Below are 19,922 nucleotides of genomic sequence, written 5' to 3'. Positions count from 1 at the left end.
GACAGAAAATGATGTATTAGATCTGCTTGGGCCCAGATATGATATTAAATAGGAAGAAATGTAGGAGAACAGGATAAGAATCAAATCCACGTCAGCTAACATGCAGGTCAGAGCTGTTCCTGTGCAGCATCGTACTCAGCAGCAGAGTGGATTTGTGTTTGTCAGCCTGTCAGACATATTGTACTCATATCATACATAATGGACAAGGAGAGGATTTGTTCTCTAGAATGGATTCTGTATATTGATTGCAAAGCTATTTTCACAAACGTGGGGGGTGGGGGCATTACCAGAAGACAAGCAGCTGCATGTCCAGTGAAATACTATCCAAATTGAATTTAGTCGCAGCCGATCAGGACATTAATACATTTCCTTTGTTATTTTCCTGCACGCTGATCTCTGTGCGGCTGGATTCATGTTACTGTAACGCCCGTCTTATTCATCCCTCTCCCCGCTGTTGGTTCCCTAGGTGCTACAGACTCTGCCTCCTCTTCCTCCTCCTCCTCTTCGTCATTTGTCAACGGTGCAACTAGCAAGAATCTGCCAGCCGTGCAGACAGTGGCGCCCATGCCAGAAGACACTATGGAGAATATGAGGTCAGCACTCTCAGCATCACTGAGCTCTTAATCGCTCCAGCCGTTCACTTTCCTCCCGCTCTTTCTTTTTTTTTAAATTCTTTTTCTTTTTTTCTTTCCTCCCTGACATTGATTTGTCTGTTTTCTTGGGTGCCTGTCCCTTTTTCCATTTTAATTCCTGTCCCTATTTCATTTCACACTTTGGTCTTCATCTCTTCTCAAAGAATATCCCACCAGCAATTCACACTCACATCGTTACTGACGTTATTCATCAAGGTTAGATAACACCTACACCCTTTCTGAGGCCTACATTAGGTAACACCACCTGATAGCAGATATTTTTATTTTCTAAGAACATCAGGAGTAAAAATATTCTCATGTTAATTAAAGTCAAATCTCTAGCTGCTAAATGATCCAATCCATTATTATTTAAAAGAAAAAGCCACTCCCACATTGACTTATCATTTTAGAGATCATCGACTAAGAAGAATAAATATTTTTTTGCATATCTAGAAAAAAGAAAGTAAGTATTTATGTTGACATTCACGTGCATCGCTCACACATCTTACTCCGTCGACACTATGGTGCTCTCCATCCCTGACTCCCAACTGTGAGTATGAAAATATCAGCAATATTAATCCAGCTTTAATAGATTTCAAAGTACCTGTAGTAAAAGTAAACCTGTGTTTTCTGTGTGTCCATACTCTGTGAAGGCGTCTGGGGCTCAGCAGTAAGATAAAAGATGATCTGCGATATGAGACTGTTAATGATGATGAAATAAGCTTTAAAGCAGCAGATCAGCCCTTTAACAGCAGTTTGTACTGTAACTTTTCTGTCCATGTCCTCTCTCCTCAGACCTGATAGACAATCTGTTGTGATGTGTGCGCGCACGTGAGTTGGCGAGGTCGGTTGCGTGCGTGCTCCTCCTTAATCAGTGTGTATGTCTGTTCGTGTGTGTGTGTGTGTGTGTGTGTATGTGTGTGTGGTTTGTATTGCAGTGCCTATTGTGAGGTGGCACAGTGTGCGCTGCGCAGCGGTCAGACGCCCCCTGAGCTCAAGTCTTTTAGCTCTCTGGCAGGCTTCCAGGCAGCCCCCCGAGATGCAGGACAGTGTTTTAGGCAAGGAGATACTCGTCCTGTCCCCCAACCCCAACCCCTCCCCCCATGCCCTCAACCAAACTCACCCACCCACCCCCCACCCCACTCCCCACCCCTACCCCCTTCTGCCCCACCTCCACCACACACACCCTTCTGCTACGCCCAGCCACCACGACTAAATGTTCCCAGAGTGCCATGCAAGAAAGGACAGACACGCCACCTAACGGCTTCCAACACTTAGCAGTCACTTTTGTTTCAGGCCCGGCAGCTCATGTATTTTTATTTTTTATTTTATTTCTCACACAGTCCGACTCTGTCACTTCTGGCATGGCCGTCCTCTCACACTGACTAACCCCAAAACTCTACATCAGACCTGAGTCAAACTGTGGTTGCAAATACTGTTGAGCTTGTGGCATCGGTTTTTCCTTAAAGGGATAGTTCAACATTTTGGCAAATTGTCCCATTGCCATAATCCCTATAGTCTTAGCAGTAGGTTTGTTACCTTTAATTGTCAGTGCAAGCTATTTTTAGAACGGCAAAGCAGAGTCGTGAGCTGCTCAGAGCTGCGCTACCTAGGCTAATGGGATTTCTTGGTTTCCTTCATCAAACTCATCAAATACACAGTCCAACAACTCAAAAACACTCTCATGGACAAGTTGTGACCTGCACATTCACCACGCTATGAGATAATAACAGAACGTTATGAGACAGAGTTGTTTTTGGGGTAAATTCATGCAAAACTGCTCCGGTCGGGGGCAGTTTTTCTGCAAGCAGTCTCTGCATTTACCTCTAAAACAACTCTGTCTCATAACGGTCAGTTATTATCTCATAGTGTGGTGAATGTGCAGGTCACAACTTGTCCACCAGAGCGTTTTGGAGTTGTTGGATTGTGTATTTGATGAGTTTGATGAGGGAAACCAAAACATCCCATGAGCTTCCGTAGCATAGCTCTGAGTAGCTCACGACTCTGCTCCGCCGTTCTAAAAATAGCTTGCACCGACAATTAAAGGTAACAAACCTACTGCTAAGACTATAGGGATTATGGCAATGGGCCAATTTGCCAAAATGTTGAACTGTCCCTTTAAACTGACCCATGTGTTTGTTAAAACAAGAATGAGGGTTTGCAAAACACCAGTGACTCAGGTCTGCTCCAGAAACAACACGCTTACAACACGGCAAGAAGACGCACCGCACTGCCATCATGGCTGCTTTGCTGTATATCCGTCCTGCCTTACTCTCTCCATTTCTTAACTAAACACAGAACAGGGAAGTATTTTAGTCAACACCTACTACACACACCAACTAATATAACAATGTGCAGTCTTCACAAGACATGTCAATATACACAATATCTGGCAGTGTAGTTTAAAACACAGGGCCGCTCCCTATTCTTTTTTTAAAGCTTAGCTTTTTTGCACTTCAAGGTTCAGTCATATCACGAAGCCAAGTTGATTAGCAGAGCGATTAGTCTTTGAACTGCCTCATCAATCAATACTAACCCAGGCATAGTGCTTCCATATCAACCCATCATCACACACTCTTTGATTCTGTATGTTTTTGTGTCCTCTAAGTTCATTTCAGACATTTTTCCATTTCCTTCTCCTGCACCTCTCCCATCCTCTCTTGCCCTCTCCCGTCTACGCTCGTCTGCAATCCCTCCTTCACCGATCTGATCATTTCTTTCTTGCATGCTTCTCCTCCTCTCTGTCTCACCCACCGTAACCCCCCTCCCTCACCCCAACACCCTTGAGTTTTTCCCCCCTCTCTCACGCTTCTACCCTCATTTGTACCTTGCTTATTTTAATCTTCACTTCTATCCTCTTCATCTCTCTCTCTCTCCCTCTCTCTCACTTCTTTCCCCACCACAGCATCACCACGAAGCTGGAGCGGGCTCTGGAGAAGGTGGCCCCGCTGCTGAGGGAGATCTTTGTGGACTTTGCCCCCTTCCTGTCCAGGACACTTCTCGGTAGCCATGGGCAGGAACTGCTCATAGAAGGTACAGGTGCTGTACACGGCTCCTTTTCTCTAACTGGCGTCTCTCTGTGGAGTCTCCCCATTCACTGTCCCTCACCGCGGTGTGCGTGTGCGCGTGTGTGCGTGAATTAAAGAAAAAAAGTGAGTGAAAGGCAAAGAAACGATTGAGTGAACGAGTGTGTGTGTGGTTACTTGAGAGTGAGTGTGAGAGTGAGTGAGTGTCTTTGAGCTGGCTGCTTCACTCATTCGTCCAGCAGGTATGAAGTCACTATTTTGCACCATTTCCAGATCAGCTAGCCAGGCCACGTCCAAGCTTTTAGATCAGATTATGTTGAGTCGTATCATTAATGCTGCTGCTATTATAGATCGTACTAAATGTGTTGCACTCCTCCTCCTCTGCCCACCTGCTTCCTGGCGTCCTGTTATTCGTGATCCACTGTCTCTGTGTTGCTCTCTCCCTCTCCTCTCTTCCTGCTCCCTCTCCTTTCTCTCTCTCTCTCCCCCACCTCCCCCTCCCCCTCCCCCTCCTCCGTCCTCCTACTCTCTCTTCCTCTACTGTTTGTTCCTGTCTTCTCTGTGGCATGCTTTTTATAAACTTGACTACGATGACTGTAAACAACAGCAGAAACCACTGACACTACAGTGTCTTCTTTGATGATATTTCTGTGTATCTCAGTGGTGTGCGAGTGTGTGTGAGTGCGTGTGTGTGTCAGAGAGAGACGAAGACGCTGCTGACTGTGTGGTGTGTCTTTGTGCTGCAGGTCTGGTGTGTATGAAGTCTAGCACGTCTGTGGTGGAGCTGGTAATGCTGCTGTGCTCTCAGGTTGGTAACTCGTCCTCACCTCTCCTCTCTGTCCCTCTGTGCACTGTCCTTGCTATTAGGATTTTTTGTCAAAGCCTGAAAAAAGTTGTTTTTAAAGTTTTTTTTTTTTTTTTTTTTTTAACACCCACAGTTGAGGCTGAGTTGAATGCTGCCGAGTTATTGATCTGGCCTATGAGGCAGGGTCGACCATTCAATGAGCGCACTGCAGATGTAATATAACCTCAGCTGATATGCATCATCACACTGTAGTGTTCCCTCATCAGTACATAGCGCTGCAAGCAGAATTTTCCATGTCAGTCATAAATGCTTGTACTCCTTTTCTGCCTTGGATTTGACTTTTAGGAAATCAACAGAAACACCACAGCTTCAGATTCAGCTAGTTTGGGGGATAATCATCAAACTTGTTTTGAAAGCCAGTATCTCAGTTTTCCTGATTAACCCTTAAAAGAGAGACACTTACCACTACAGAGGTTCCTGCTGATGGTGTTGGGGACCAGTGTCCTGCTTCTTATCTCCTGAAGTGTCTCTCCCAGCTCTGGATTCTTGCTGCCTGTAAGAGCTCTCGCCTTTGGAGGAGCTCCTCAGATCTTTTTTCATCTTCTTCTTCTTCTTCTTCCTCTTATTCAACCCCTCTATCGTGGTCTTCGCTGTCATCTTTCTCTGTCTTTTTCCCTTCTCCACCTTCAGTCGCACCATCAGTCTTTCCCGGTCCATTTTAGCACAGGGTTTGAGTGGCTGCTGCTTTCATCTTCTACCACTCTCCACTGTTTGCTCTCACCACTCCCTTTCCCCTCTCCTCCACTCTCCTGGCTGCTCGTCAGCATGTATAGTATTACCCCCTGGCTCCGGCCTTGTCTGACATTAGAGGCTCAGGAGAGCAAACCCTAGCCCAGATATTGATCCTGTGGATGGGGGGAGTGTAACAGGAGATGCTCCCATGTGTCCTTCACAGCCTTTCAGAGCGAGTGGAGCTAATGGAGCTCTGATAGTTTCAGGCTTTCAGCAGCGCTCTTATCGTGCTCAGCGGGCTCCACTCTGATATGCACAAACACATTAAACACTCAAGTCGTCTTGGACGGCTACTTTCTCATTGATACTCACAGAGCCGTGTTTTCAGCTGATTTGTGCTAATGTACCTCATCACCAGAGATGATAACTACTGAAATGATATTTCTGAACAAAGCTATTTTACTGACACTGTTTACATGTTGATCCCCTGATTAACCACAACATATCACCCACCACTTAAAGGGATATTTAAACATTTTGGCAAATTGGCCCATTGCCATAATCTCTATAGTTTTAGGAGTAGGTTTGTTACCTTTAATTGTCAGTGCAAGCTATTTTCAGAACGGCAGAGCAGAGCCGCGAGCTGCTCAGAGCAGTTTTTCGGCAAGCAGTTGAGCAGTTTGCATTTTTCCTCGAAAACAACTTTGTCTCGTAACATTACATTATTATCTCATAGCGTGGTGAATGTGCAGGTCACAACTTGTCCACCAGAGCGTTTTGGAGTTGTTGGATTGTGTATTTGATGAGTTTGATGAGGGAAACCAAGAAATCCCATGAGCCTCCGTAGCGTAGCTCTGAGCAGCTCACGGCTCTGCTCTGCCGTTCTAAAAATAGCTTACACCGACAATTAAAGGTAACAAACCTACTGCTATGACTATAGGGATTATGGCAAAGGGCCAATTTGCCAAAATATTGAACTATCACTTTAAGGGCAGTCTACATATTGGTCCAGTGAAAAAAATCAAGTTCAACATCAAACTTGATCCATTTCACTGTGTAAAATACTGTATCCTGACCTGGCCCTGGTAATCACACACTATGCCAACAATACTGCAAATTAGTTGGATTCATATGTTTTTTTTATTTTTTATTTTAAACAGTCTTGAAATGTCTAAAATGACATTTTCAGTGATATTATTAATCCATATCAGACCCCTCCCACCATATTAACCCTGATGTGTCCTCTACCCTTAGGAGTGGCAAAACTCCATTCAGAAGAATGCGGGACTGGCCTTCATTGAGCTCATCAATGAGGGAAGGTAATCCATCACACTGACTGATTATCACCCTCACGTAATTCTCTGTGATTCACACATTAACACCAGTACTGTTATCAGTGCTTCACAACTAATGGGTATGATACAGCCCTAATGAGAACCTTGCTAGGATAAGTGCACAGTGCCATGTGTGTTCAGTAGTCAAATCATTAGAGTGCAATTAAGTTTACTGCGCACTTGTGCTGCTCTATTTTCAGAGCCTGTAATCTTGGGTATTTCTTTTTTTGTCTCAAGTGTTTATTGGAGCACTGCTGCAAAACTTAAAAAGATAAATACACATCAAAAGAAAATAAGAAAACAGATATCAAGTCCTATAGATGCAATTTAGAAAAATGTGATATTCTGAAAACTTGCCTCCTGTGTAGAATTTAAATTTTGTTGCTGATGCCTGTAATCTCTCTCACTCCATCATCACCAGACTCCTGTGCCACGCCATGAAGGATCATATTGTGCGTGTTGCCAACGAAGCAGAGTTCATCCTGAACAGACAGAGGGCAGAGGATGTGCACAAACACGCTGAGTTTGAGGTAAAAAAATATATATATATATCAAACAGAGTGTCACCAGCAAATACCTGGACTGGACTTTTTGAAAATGAAGAAGAATTAGTTTAGTTTAGTTTAATTAGTTAATCTTGTTCTTTACTACGAAAACACAATTAACCCTCTGCGTATGTGTATCTAATAAAAGAAACACAAATAACAATCCTCCTATATGTTTGTTCTTATTTACAGAGGGTTAATTATGAATCATTTTTGGTTAGCTTACTAATATTTTAAATTAAAAGTTAAGTATGAATCTAAAGTTGATTCGACCAGTGCTGCAAATGCAGATATATTATATTTGAGAGTGAACTTGATAACAATTATGAGCTTATATTTACATTTTTTTATATACATAGGATAAATACATAATGAATGAATTTGTGGTCGACAAACAATTTAACACTGACACAGTTTCTTAATAACTTCAATGTAACACTAATAAATCTCTGATGAACTCATTTGGGTTGATTCATAGTCACCAAAAACTCAACAGACTTGCCGCGCTGCAGCTCCTCAGCTCTGACAGTAATGTTCTTTGGTTTTGACTCTGTCCCCCTGAATCTCTCTCTTCCCAGTCTAACTGTGCGCAGTACGCAGCCGACCGGAGAGAGGAGGAGAAAATGTGCGATCACCTCATCAGCGCCGCTAAGCACAGAGATCACGTGACGGCTAACCAGCTGAAACAGAAGATCCTCAACATCCTGACCAATAAGCATGGAGCATGGGGGACGATGTCACAGAGGTGAGAGGAGCTGCATATCAAATTATATTCTGGGACATTTTTAGATCACCTTTACACAGCATGTCATTTAACAGGAGACGGCAGATAAGTGCTTCTTTCATTTAATGAGAAAATTAAATGATTATTAAGTCGGCACCATCCGTCATACATGGTCACTGCAACATATCACCACTGTATATTGTTGCTGTGTAAATACAGTGAAAGTAACACTGCGCATATTAACAAAGCAAGAGGAGTGACATCAGCTTCAGATCACACACCAACACACACACACACACCAAACACATTTATAAAAGATATTATGGTCCGTGAGTCATGAAACAATCTTGTTGATCTCATTTTATTGGACGTCAGCTACAGCACACACACGGACAGCTGCCTGGTAGCTGAGTGAGACTGATCTGCTTATTTAACACACTCACATACACTCCCATTACCTCAGTGATTGCTTGTTATGCAGATCTGCCTCCAGGCTGGCAGCCAGTCCAAGGACATGTGATTTAATTTGAGAACATGTGACATGCACCATCTGACTCCTGTCTTCTACATGTCACTGTGGATGAAGTAAATTGTATAGCACAACATTCAGGCTGTTGATAAGGACCTCCTGTCCTCACATAAAAAAATAAATAAGAAAAAACGAATCAAAGTGAAATTGCATCTGAATTTTTTTACATTCCTTCACATTAGGCAAAACCTCAATCACATTTATGATGAAAGCTCATTTTTCATGTGTCATCATATGGTATATAAGTCAGTTTTATGTCTTACCTCTCACTTTGAAGCTAGTTATTGTTTTTGGTAACACTTTACTTGACGCCTATCTCTATAACGCATTTTAACCATACTTGTAATGAGTTATAATGCAGTTATAGCACTGTATAACTATAGTTATAAATACTCATAAATGATCATAATGCTTTATAACAATAATCATAACACACTATAAAGCATTTTATCATGAATTATAAGGTCAGGTATTATAATACGTTATCATTGTTAGTAACTCACTGACAATGCCCACATCGATAATAGATTATAAATATAGTTATAATGTGTTATAATTGGCTTATAAACATGTATAAATAAATTACCATAAGGCTTTATAACAATAAGCACAACACATTATAGAGCATTATAACTCTATTATAATACTTGACCTTATAAGCCATTATAAAATGCGTGTTTGTGTTTATAATGACAGTTATACACGTCTATAAGCCAATTATAACACATTATATCTATATTTATAATGCATTATCAATGTGGGCATTGTCAGCAAGTTACTAACAATTATACCGTATTATAATACCTGACCTTGTAAGTCATGATAAAATGCTTTATAGTGTGTTATGATTATTGTTATAAAGAATTATGATTATCAAGTCATTATAAGTATAGTTATAATGCATTATAGAGATAGGTATCAAGTAAAGTGTTAACTATTTTTTTCCAGATGTGTTACGTTTTATTGAAACTGATCTAGAAGCTACATTTACTTTACCAAACTACACACACCATATTTGCTCCCGTTGTGATGACTCATCTTTGCTCCTCCCCCTTTTCATGTCTTTAGCCAATTACATGACTTCTGGCGTCTAGACTACTGGGAGGACGACCTGAGGAGGAGACGGAGATTTGTGCGAAACGCCTTCGGATCCACCCACGCCGACGTGTCACTCAAAGCTCTGGAGGAGTACGGTGCGTAGTAACGAGTATCAATTGTTGTACTTGCTTTTTGCGTACGCACAACATTTACACGCACGCTTGAAAACACACAGGCACAGAGGAGGAGGAGGAGGGGCTTAAGTCCAAAAAGACCTTCCGCAGCCAGTCGGTGGTCACCCAGAACCCAGAGGCGGAGCTCATGCTGGAGGGAGACGACGACGCTGTCAGCCTGCTGCAGGAAAAAGAGATCGATAACCTCGCAGGTAAGATCACACAGTTAACGGGAGCACACACACACAGACAGAGATGCTCCAGTTCAACTAAACAGTGCAAACTGTCTATGACTCTTGTTTTTAGTTCGTTTCCGTCCACGACTTTTTACCTCCAAAGGCAAGTTGGACACTTGAAAGTTCTGCAGCTCCTCTAACCGTCTGATGAATAAAATCTAATTTACTAAAAACTGATGCTGATACGAATCAGACCAAAAAGCCAATTTAAAGGGATAGTTCAACATTTTGGCAAATTGGCCCATTGCCATAATCCCAATTGTCATAGCAGTAGGTTTGTTACCTTTATTTGTTGGTGCAAGCTATTTTTAGAACGGCGAAGCAGAGCCGCGAGCTGCTTAGAGCTACGCTACGGAGGCTTATGGGATTTCCTGGTTTTCACTCATCAAACTCATCAAATACACAATCCAACAACTCAAAAATGCTCTCATGGACAAGTTGTGATCTGCATATTCACCACGCTATGAGATAATAACGTAACATTACGAGACGCAGTTGTTTTAGAGGTAAATGCAGAGACTGCTTGCTGAAAAACTGCCCCCGACCAGAACTCGCATCAGCGGTTTTGCATGAATTTACCTCTGAAACAACTGTGTCTCATAACTTTCCGTTATTATCTCATAGCGTGGTGAATGTGCAGGTCACAACTTGTCCACCTAACCTCTGTAGCGTAGCTCTGAGCAGCTCGCGCCTCTGCTCTGCCGTTCTAAAAACAGCTTGCACTGACAGTCAAAGGTAACGAACCTACTCATAAACCTATAGGGATTATGGCAATGGGCCATTTCGCCAAAATGTTGAACTATCCCTTTAATCCAGTGGTTCCTCTCTCTGACTTACACTCATGATCGGGTTGTTTACAACAGTAGGAAGGTAGAAGAAGCAAATAAATGATTGATCTTCACTAACACAAAATGTGTCTAATTACAGAGTTGGTGCCATTTAATCATGTGTTGTGTGGGATGATTGCTCATTACTGTTGTGTATTATGAGCCTGTCGATGCAATTAATACTTGGCTCCCCCTGACTACATAAAGAGGTAATAACACTGCCCCCCCTCCCCGCTCCAGGCCCAGTGGTTCTGAGTACCCCAGCTCAGTTGGTGGCTCCAGTAGTGGTGGCTCGAGGCACTCTGTCCATCACCACCACTGAGATCTACTTTGAGGTGGATGAGGACGATGCTGCGTTCAAGAAGATTGATGCTAAAGTGAGGGCAAGTTGTCTTTTTCTGTTATTTTACAGTTTAGAATAAGGAGGAAGCTGGGAGTCCAGATAGTTGTTTAATCTATTTAATCAATATAAATAAATCTTTATTTATGTTTAATGTTTCACTGGATGTGCATTCCGAACAGGTTCTGGCCTACTCAGAGGGTCTGCACGGCAAATGGATGTTCAGTGAGATCCGAGCAGTGTTTTCCAGACGCTACCTGCTGCAGAACACCGGACTAGAGGTCTTCATGGCCAACAGAAGTGAGTCTGCACGTGTCTCATTGCTTATATTAACATACTCACATCTATTGATTTCTCACCAACAGGGATTTAGCAAGTGAGGCATAAATCCAAGCCGTGGATAGCTTTCATTGATTATTTACCACCATCATGACAAGCTAATCAAACCTGTACATTTTTTATTGCATAGAAAGTTATCAAGATACAAAGAGTGTCTTTAAGCAGAGTGTTTGCTTTGTATCATTGTTAATTACAGAGTTTCTAAGTAAATATTGTTTCGGTACATGATGAAAAAAAAGAAACTTCATCGTGTATAATGAACCAAGACCAGAAGACATCAATTCAATTACAACCAGGCTCAGTTATAGTTGAAGTTGGTTCCACTCACTGAACTTCTCAAGTTTGTGCAAAATTAGAAATAGATATAATGTAATGGTTTTTTAATGTTTAAAGTAAGACTGTATCAAGCTAAACATTTAATTAAACTATATAAATAAGTTTTGCTTTAGCAGTTGTTTACTTCGCTGTTAAAGTGCAACCATTACCTGTACCGTTCAATAAATGCCCCAGTATAAGATTTTAATTATATTGCTCGGCACCAGTTGCACATGAATTGTCACAAACCCTCTGTTTTCATCACGTTGACTACATGTTGCCTCTTCCATCTCTGCAGCGTCTGTGATGTTTAACTTCCCCGACCAGGCCACAGTGAAGCGGGTGGTCTACAGCCTCCCACGGGTGGGAGTAGGAACGAGTTACGGTCTCCCACAGGCCAGGTAGGTGCCAGGTGGAGTCAGCAGGTCCACCACTGCTCAGGGTTGTTGGTAGTCTGGTTTGATTAAAAAGGGAAATTAATTTCAATGTGTGTGTGTTTGTGTTGCAGGCGGATTTCCTTGGCCACCCCTCGTCAGCTCTTCAAGTCGTCCAACATGACGCAGCGCTGGCAGAGGAGAGAGATCTCCAACTTTGAGTACCTCATGTTCCTCAACACTATTGCAGGTGAGGTTCACTCTCATTCTGCAAAGTTTGTTTTTCTGAATCAGTGTTTAAATAATATATAAACCAGTCAGTAGTCTAGCACACATCCCTTTCTGGTCTGTTTCCCCATTTTCTCAGAGCAAACATTTAAATTATTTGAAAGAAAGCATCCTCATTTTCTCACTGAACAATTTTGGAGATCGATTTTGAAAACACAACCTTATTTTGTGGCTCCGACACTTCCTGTTGGGCTGCGCTGTTTAAAATAACTGCACAGGCTGACACTGCACACTCATCTTGTTTGTATTCCCCCCGATGCACATCATTAAAGAAACCAATTCACAGTGATATATTCTTTTGAAAGGGACCAGATGAAAAAGCTGAAAGATTTAAAAAGATGAACCTTTTATCAGCTACCAGCAGTGTGGCCTGTAAATACATATAAATACAAAAATTACCTAAATAAATGTAGCTCCAATGACGATAGATAATGTGCAAGCAATATAATATAAGCAATGATTTAAAAAATAATTACTACAGCCATTTATTTTCTTTATACACTAACTACTTTAAATACTGGAGTATATCAATTTATTTTTAGATGTACGTATCTCTGTCAGACTGAATATTACAATATACAATTAGAGTTTCTAATTTGCAGCTATATGAATGCCACACAGTGAAAATTAGTATAAAAGCCTTTGCATATGCTGGCATGCAGCAGTTTGTCGGCAGCTTGTGCTTTTATTCCTCCCTCTGTCGGATCGTCTTTTATCTCACCAACATACGACCTTGTTTGTCTTAATTGGCACTTAATCTGTGCTCAGAAGTTAGCCTCACTGATTTAATGTTTGAGCCCAAGCCTGACTTGTTAGGTGCAGAAGCTTTTGAAGGCTGATAATTAGCAGCAATGATGCTATCAATCACTTTTTTTTTTTACAGTGTGAACGCCATACTGTAGCTGCTATTCATCACATAATGTCAAACTCAGAGTGATTAAAGGAAACATGCAAACAAGACTAACGCAGCAGGGCGTCACAGTGTGGGACCGTCTCCTGACACAACTAAAATGGAATGATGTCGTGATTTTGTTTCTACTCAGTCATTTATTTCCTCTCCCATTTGTCTTGTGTCCCTTCAGGGAGGACCTATAACGACCTGAACCAGTACCCTATCTTCCCCTGGGTCTTGACCAACTATGACTCAGAGGAGCTCGATCTCACTCTGCCTGGAAACTTCAGAGACCTCTCCAAGGTGAGAGCACTCAGACACACTTACCGCACTTCTCCTCCAATGAATTCTTAATGTGCTGCTAATACTATGAAGTCAGAAATAGTCAAACATCAAGATTCAGCAGAAAAATGTATCCACTCTCCCCCTGCCGAGGATCAAAACAAGCAGGAGCTCGTTCATTTGATTTTCCAAGACTTCCCCATTAACTTAAATGGATTATCGCTCTCTGGTTTCTTCCAGCCAATCGGTGCTCTGAATCCCAAGCGAGCGGCATTTTACGCAGAGCGCTACGAGACGTGGGACGACGACAGCACGCCTCCTCACCACTACACAACCCTCTACTCCACTGCTCATTCAACACTGATGTGGATGCTCAGAATAGTGAGTACCTACCTGAGACACTTAAAAACTGAAGACACACCGGACACAACTTTTTTCTTTTTTTTGTCATTCAAATTTTTATTTTGTTTCAATTTCAGATTTCAAATGTCACAGATGTGGCATAAACAAATTAATAGTCTGTTTAAGAAAGTGAAAAGGAGAAACACATAGGATAAGATGAAAAAAAAAATCTGAAAAAATCAAATATAACATTGATAAAAATAAAAATAAAATACTCATCTTACAACTTAAAGGCAACCCCCCACCCCTCATGCTTCATACACATTCAAAACATACATAAATACAATTACATTCAACATACCTATCCTTCCCACCATGATGCACAATTTTTAATAATGAGTCTATCCTCCCTTGTGTCTCTAGGAGCCGTTCACCACGTTTTTCCTCAACGCCAATGACAGCAAGTTTGACCATCCAGAGAGAGCCTTCTCTGGCATCGGCCGCTCATGGAGGAACTGCCAGAGGGACACGGCCGATGTCAAGGTAACTGTTCCTGAAGGGCTGGAAGAACAACACACTGAGGAGACGGGTTCAGATCAGCCTGTGAAGACGTGAACACACCAAAACAACAATCACTGAGAGTTGTGTGATTTTCAGCTAAATAGGTTTCAATGATGCTTTAAACGTATGAGAAGTGTCAGTAACGTTGTCTGAAGCCCTTGACCTCAACACCTGTCAGAATTCTGCACAATACAAAGACACACATTCATTATTTACTGCAGTCATACACTCGTAAACAGAATAATTTTGCTTCCAATAACAAAAAATGTTTGATTTCTATTTTCTACGATGCATATGGACTTTGAATGTTTGAATGTACATAGATTTTTTGGTAACACTTTATAATAAGTACACACTGTTACTGAATTCATCAGTTATAACACATGAATACTCATTAGTATGTAGTTTATAAACACAGTTAAAAATGTTTTACTCATCATTGATAAGCACTAATGGTATTTATAAACTACATACTAATGAGTATTCATGTGTTATAAATGAAGGATTCAGTATTTAATGCTTAACTAATGCTTAATAGTGTGTATTTATTATAAAGTTTTTTTTCCTCAGCTTGGAACTGAAAGTATTGTAGTTGTTTGGAAGATGAAAACAACTTGTGTGTATCAGCTTTGAAAAACTAATAATCATGATTGATTTCTTGAATGTCAGATTTAATAGCAGAGTACTGTAATCATTTTGTGGTACTGTATGTCTGCTGTGTCTGTCAGGAGCTGATCCCAGAGTTCTACTACTTGCCTGAGATGTTCGTCAACAGTAACGAGTACGAGCTCGGGGCGCGGGAGGACGGAGTCCCTGTGTGCGACGTGGAGCTTCCTGCCTGGGCCAAGAAACCTGAAGACTTTGTCCGCATTAACAGGATGGTGAGAGACACAGATTTACTAGAATATAAACATCTAAAAGAAGAAGTCTTTTGCCTTTATCTTTAAATCTAGCGACACTGAACACGTTCTTGACCTCTTCTCTGCCTCTTGTCTGTATATGCGACCAGGCCTTGGAGAGCGAGTTTGTGTCGTGCCAGCTTCACCAGTGGATCGATCTAATATTTGGCTACAAGCAGCGAGGGCCGGAGGCGGTCCGAGCCCTCAACGTGTTCAACTTCTTGTCCTATGAGGGAGCCATCAACCTCGACAACGTAGACGCCACACAGCGTGAGGTCGGTTTCCACAACATCACTCTTGTTTCAGTCAGAAATTGATCTTTACAGCACAGTCGCTCTCATGATGCGTCTGCAAGATTTCTTCTCTATGCTACATCAGATTGATGAAATGTTTGCAGAGATAAATAGGTAGTAGATATTATAGATTTCATAATGATGCTCACACAAATGACTTTCAGGGGAAGTACAGTATATAAAAATGAAGGGGATGTTATTCTGCAACCTTCCTCTTCCTCCACCATGTTAACGTCATCTCCTTCTGTCTGCAGCTCATGGAGTTGCAGATCCAGCTCTGTGGTCAGATCCCATCCCAGCTGCTGATAGAGCCACACCCACCTCGCTCCTCCGCCATGCACCTGGTGAGAAAAAACCTCACCCAAGCAAATGTAACTCTGTTTTAAGTCACCATCCCAGGCGGCTGGACTTAAGATTTTTTTTCAAATTGCATAACTGATAAGCACCCACCCCCTCTGTCCAATCAGGAATCACCAAAACCATTAAACAGACCGCTACTAGGGACGCTGCTCCGATCGGAGTAGCACAGAGCAGAAGAACTACAGCATGCAGGATATTTACCTTATGTTTCATTTTTACCGTCATTAAACAGCTTGGGACTAATGGTGATGTTAGATAAAAGACTTATAGTTTGTAACAGGGAGAGTGGAGGCTCTCTGCCTTCCACACCGCTACTGGAAACCAAACCTGTGCTCAGAGCCTCGGACCCAGTGTCACAGCTCTCGTCTCTGTGGCACCGCGAGTCCGCGACACAAACGTGTCCCGTAAACGTAGATGGCAGTTGCATGATTTGGTGACAGACAGGCCATCCAAAGTTGTCTGAGACTAATTTGATTGGTCGGACAAATTGCTGCCCCTCCTCCTTACACAGATGACCAAATTTGGTCATTGATATGTTAAATTACTTATGTCATCAATTACTGTTACTTTTTTTTTTTTTTTTAACAGGGACAGCGCACAATTAAAGTAATTGTACCAGAGTTAGCTGACAGCTAATTTACATCTGCTGTCCCTGGACAGGCAGACAGAAGAAACAACAACCGTCAGAACAATAAATACAATACTGTACATAAAAAATTAAACAATACATAAAAATCCATCAGTGTGATCAGAGTACATGCCTGTCAATCATAGGTGGTTACACTTTTGTGTTTCTTTTAGCCAAAGCTTTAGGCTGGACTTAAATTTTACTAGGCTTCCTGTAAAATCAGCCAAAATCTTGCCAAAGATGAGCCGCCTGGGATGGTACCTTAAAAGGCAAATGCACATGACAGACTTGAGTTAACTTTAAGAGAAGGAAAGGAGATTTCCCAAGCGTTTTACGTGTTATTTACAGGTTTAAAGGTTTGTATGAGCAGATCTGAAGCTTTCATTCCAGCCCTATACACAGTTAAGATTATTTCTGCTGCCAATAGGAATGGTTTTTGAAATGACATTACATACAAGTCTATGTAATGGTGTTTTTTTTTTTAAATCCTGCCTTGGTGTTAGCCTCTCTGTCTTCCCTGCTCCCCTCAGCAGCACGAGGCCTCAGTGTCTCCACATCAGAGCCATCTTTGTCCCAACCCAAACCTGTCAGTCCTGAACCCAGACCAACCAGTGCCTCCATCTCCTCTCCTCAGCCTAGAGCCCGCCCCCCTCAGTGTGTGTACCTGCTCTGACCCTGTGCTCCCACTAATATACCTTTTCCCTTCCCCCCCTCTGTCCCATCTGTTCTGTCTCTCCCTCTTCCTCCATCTCCATCCCCCCCTCCTCCCTCCCTCCTCCTCCTCCTCCTCCTCTCCTCTCCTCCTGACCTTCCCCCCCTCGCTCTGTCCTTCTCTCTCCCTCTCTCTTTCTCTGTCTGTCTCACCAGTGTTTCCTTCCCCAGAGCCCTCTGATGTTTAAGGATCAGATGCAGCAGGACGTCATCATGGTGCTCAAGTTCCCGTCCAACTCCCCCGTCACGCACGTGGCAGCCAACACGCTCCCTCACCTCAGCATACCGGCCGCCGTCACCGTCACATGCAGCCGGCTGTTTGCAGTCAACCGCTGGCACAACACAGTCGGTGAGTGCTGGTATGAATGCGGGTTTTCAGCTGGAGGCTTGTCTGCGGGTTTCTATGGCAACACAAATCACAGGACACCACATCTACTGCCATGTAGTCGTGATAATCAAATCGATGTCAGCGTGGAACTAAAATCTTTAATGAGACACATTTTAGAGTGCTGTCATTTTCATTTTGCCTTGAGTGGAAAATGACTCTGAATGCATCATTACAAACCACATGAGAACGTCCACTCCACTTATTGGTCAGATCCTCGGCTGGAGCCGGACAGCGACCACAGGACGAAGGTTACAGGAACCATCTGAGCTGCTGGTGGGTCGGATCGAGTTCAGAACTCAGAAACGAACCCCTCCAGAGTTTTATTAATGACTGGACTGACACCACGTCTTCGACTGTTTTCACACCTTCTTTAACATAATGTACCAAGGGTTTCCAGCGTCCACACCCCCCTGTTTAAAGTGAACATGTGTTATTTTAAGGCATGATTAACCTCATTCATTGAAGTGAACCAGGGTTCAGTTTAAAACAGGTGTGAAAACTCTTAAAGTGAAGAATGGTGCATGGCTTTAAATAACCTTGACAAATAAACTGCTTTGTTACTTTACACACACAGTCGTTTCATTCTGGAGATATTGTGATTGTAGATTTTAAGCACTTTTCTAAAACATTTTTACAGCAGTCGTTTGATAATAAACTGACATTCAAACTCAAGTCAAAAAGCAAAAGCAGGCTCCACTTGATTGTTTCTGCTCCTCAAATGTGAGGATTTGCTGATTCTGTCTTTTTATCTTTATCTTTTACAAATGGAATAAAGTTTAGTGTTTGTTTTTTGTCAGAAGTATACAGAGATGACTTTACAAGCCTTATGGAAATGAAATGCAAATACTCTCAGTCAGATGTTGGTTCATTTCTGTGATCATTACTGTATCCAGAGTTTTTTGGTTTTGTTGTATTTGGTTATAGTAGTTGTTAACACAGCCTGTATGTTGAAATTGTTTTTAATTTAAGGCATAATTAACCTCATTAACTGCATCATTAGCACAGCAGGCGAGCTGTAATTACATGTAGTAAAGTAATTACGAACTGTCATGAAGCAGTTCAAGTGAATTTTGTTGTTGATTGCTTATTTTTAGCTGATCTGACAGCCTGGCTGCTGTTTTTGTTGTGTGTGTGTGTGTGTGTGTGAGAGAGTGTGTGTGAGTCATCAAGGCAAACAGGCATCCTGGAGACACCTACTGTACAGAAAAGTAACACAGAGGTGCTTCTGAGGAGACTGCTAGTGTCTGTGGACAGATTTTTATCACAGATAGAGTCATGAGGTTTGCAGTTGAGATGGAAATGAAGCTTTGAACACAGGGGCGGTCTGAAGTTTAACACGAGTCTGTATCAGAGCGGTCAGAGGATGTAGTTAAACTGATTTATAATGTGCATATGTATGACTGTAATGTTTGATCCTCCACCATCCAGGTCTCCGTGGAGCTCCGGGTTACTCCTTAGAACAGGCTCATCATCTACCCATCGAGATGGACCCTCTCATAGGTCAGTGCACCACATTCTCATCAGTGGATTTCTGAAAACTCCTACATTTATTCACATTTTCATCTCTAACTTCTGTTAATAGTAATTTAAGATTAAAGCTGGGGTAGGCAGGATTTGTTTTGAAGACAAGCCTACAGCTCCCGGTATCTCTGACCAATTAAATCTATTCCCTGTCTGTCTGAGGGTTCCTGATTGGTTGATGGGCTGGCCCTGTAGTACTCTGTCCTAACAAATCGGGAGGACAGCGTAGCACCAATCAGGAACCCTCCCAGACCAAAATAGACTTGATTGTTCAAAGATGCTGGGAGCTGTAGGTTTTTCAGGCTGCTGCATACAGAGACATAGAGAAACACTGTGATTGCCCCAAACACACAGACCTTTCCTTTCTGATACTGTAGTTGAATGGGAACACAATTTTCTTTAATAAAAAAAGTGAATATTTTGTTTTTCAAACAAATCCTGCCTACCCCAGCGTTAAGCTACAGTCCTATGTTCCATTAAGAACATAGTTTTGTAGAAACAGCTGAGTGGTGACCTCTCCTGAGAGGTCGGAGCAGACTTCATTATATGATCTTGTTGGTGGTATGACCTCGTTAACCTGCAGCCTCACTGTTCGCCCCCCTGTAGCAAACAACTCAGGCGTGAACAAGCGTCAGATCACTGACCTGGTGGACCAGAGCATCCAGATCAACACACACTGTTTTGTGGTTACCGCCGACAACCGCTACATCCTGGTCTGCGGCTTCTGGGACAAGAGCTTCCGCGTTTACTCCACTGAAACTGGTAGGTTTTGAATTATTTATTTAAAG

The 19,922-nt window shown here is 42.3% G+C and overlaps 1 protein-coding gene across 20 annotated transcripts in view; it reads left to right on the top strand.

Annotated features, from left to right (window-relative positions):
* Window positions 1-19,922, top strand: part of nbeaa (neurobeachin a) — a 107,095-nt gene that overhangs the window by 82,976 nt on the left and 4,197 nt on the right. For 5 of the 20 annotated variants that reach the window (XM_085798567.1, XM_085798573.1, XM_085798572.1 and 2 more), the window contains 22 exons: window positions 467-593; window positions 1,571-1,690; window positions 3,538-3,671; window positions 4,405-4,466; window positions 6,450-6,514; window positions 6,951-7,059; window positions 7,653-7,819; window positions 9,396-9,520; window positions 9,601-9,750; window positions 10,842-10,978; window positions 11,124-11,241; window positions 11,894-11,996; window positions 12,104-12,219; window positions 13,340-13,452; window positions 13,672-13,812; window positions 14,197-14,316; window positions 15,063-15,215; window positions 15,344-15,508; window positions 15,781-15,870; window positions 17,382-17,574; window positions 19,042-19,113; window positions 19,741-19,896. In XM_085798567.1, the coding sequence (XP_085654693.1) occupies window positions 467-593; window positions 1,571-1,690; window positions 3,538-3,671; window positions 4,405-4,466; window positions 6,450-6,514; window positions 6,951-7,059; window positions 7,653-7,819; window positions 9,396-9,520; window positions 9,601-9,750; window positions 10,842-10,978; window positions 11,124-11,241; window positions 11,894-11,996; window positions 12,104-12,219; window positions 13,340-13,452; window positions 13,672-13,812; window positions 14,197-14,316; window positions 15,063-15,215; window positions 15,344-15,508; window positions 15,781-15,870; window positions 17,382-17,574; window positions 19,042-19,113; window positions 19,741-19,896 (2,736 nt within the window). The remainder of the gene's footprint in view (window positions 1-466; window positions 594-1,570; window positions 1,691-3,537; window positions 3,672-4,404; window positions 4,467-6,449; window positions 6,515-6,950; window positions 7,060-7,652; window positions 7,820-9,395; window positions 9,521-9,600; window positions 9,751-10,841; window positions 10,979-11,123; window positions 11,242-11,893; window positions 11,997-12,103; window positions 12,220-13,339; window positions 13,453-13,671; window positions 13,813-14,196; window positions 14,317-15,062; window positions 15,216-15,343; window positions 15,509-15,780; window positions 15,871-17,381; window positions 17,575-19,041; window positions 19,114-19,740; window positions 19,897-19,922) is intronic. The other 15 variants (XM_085798578.1, XM_085798583.1, XM_085798581.1 and 12 more) reach the window with 6 other exon arrangements.

Source organism: Trachurus japonicus, chromosome 14, assembly GCF_045865225.1.
Source record: "Trachurus japonicus isolate A0001 chromosome 14, Traja_1.0".
NCBI lineage: Eukaryota > Metazoa > Chordata > Actinopteri > Carangiformes > Carangidae > Trachurus > Trachurus japonicus.
The sequence above is the reverse complement of the archived record's forward strand: the minus strand, read 5'-3'. Positions and strand labels throughout refer to the sequence as shown.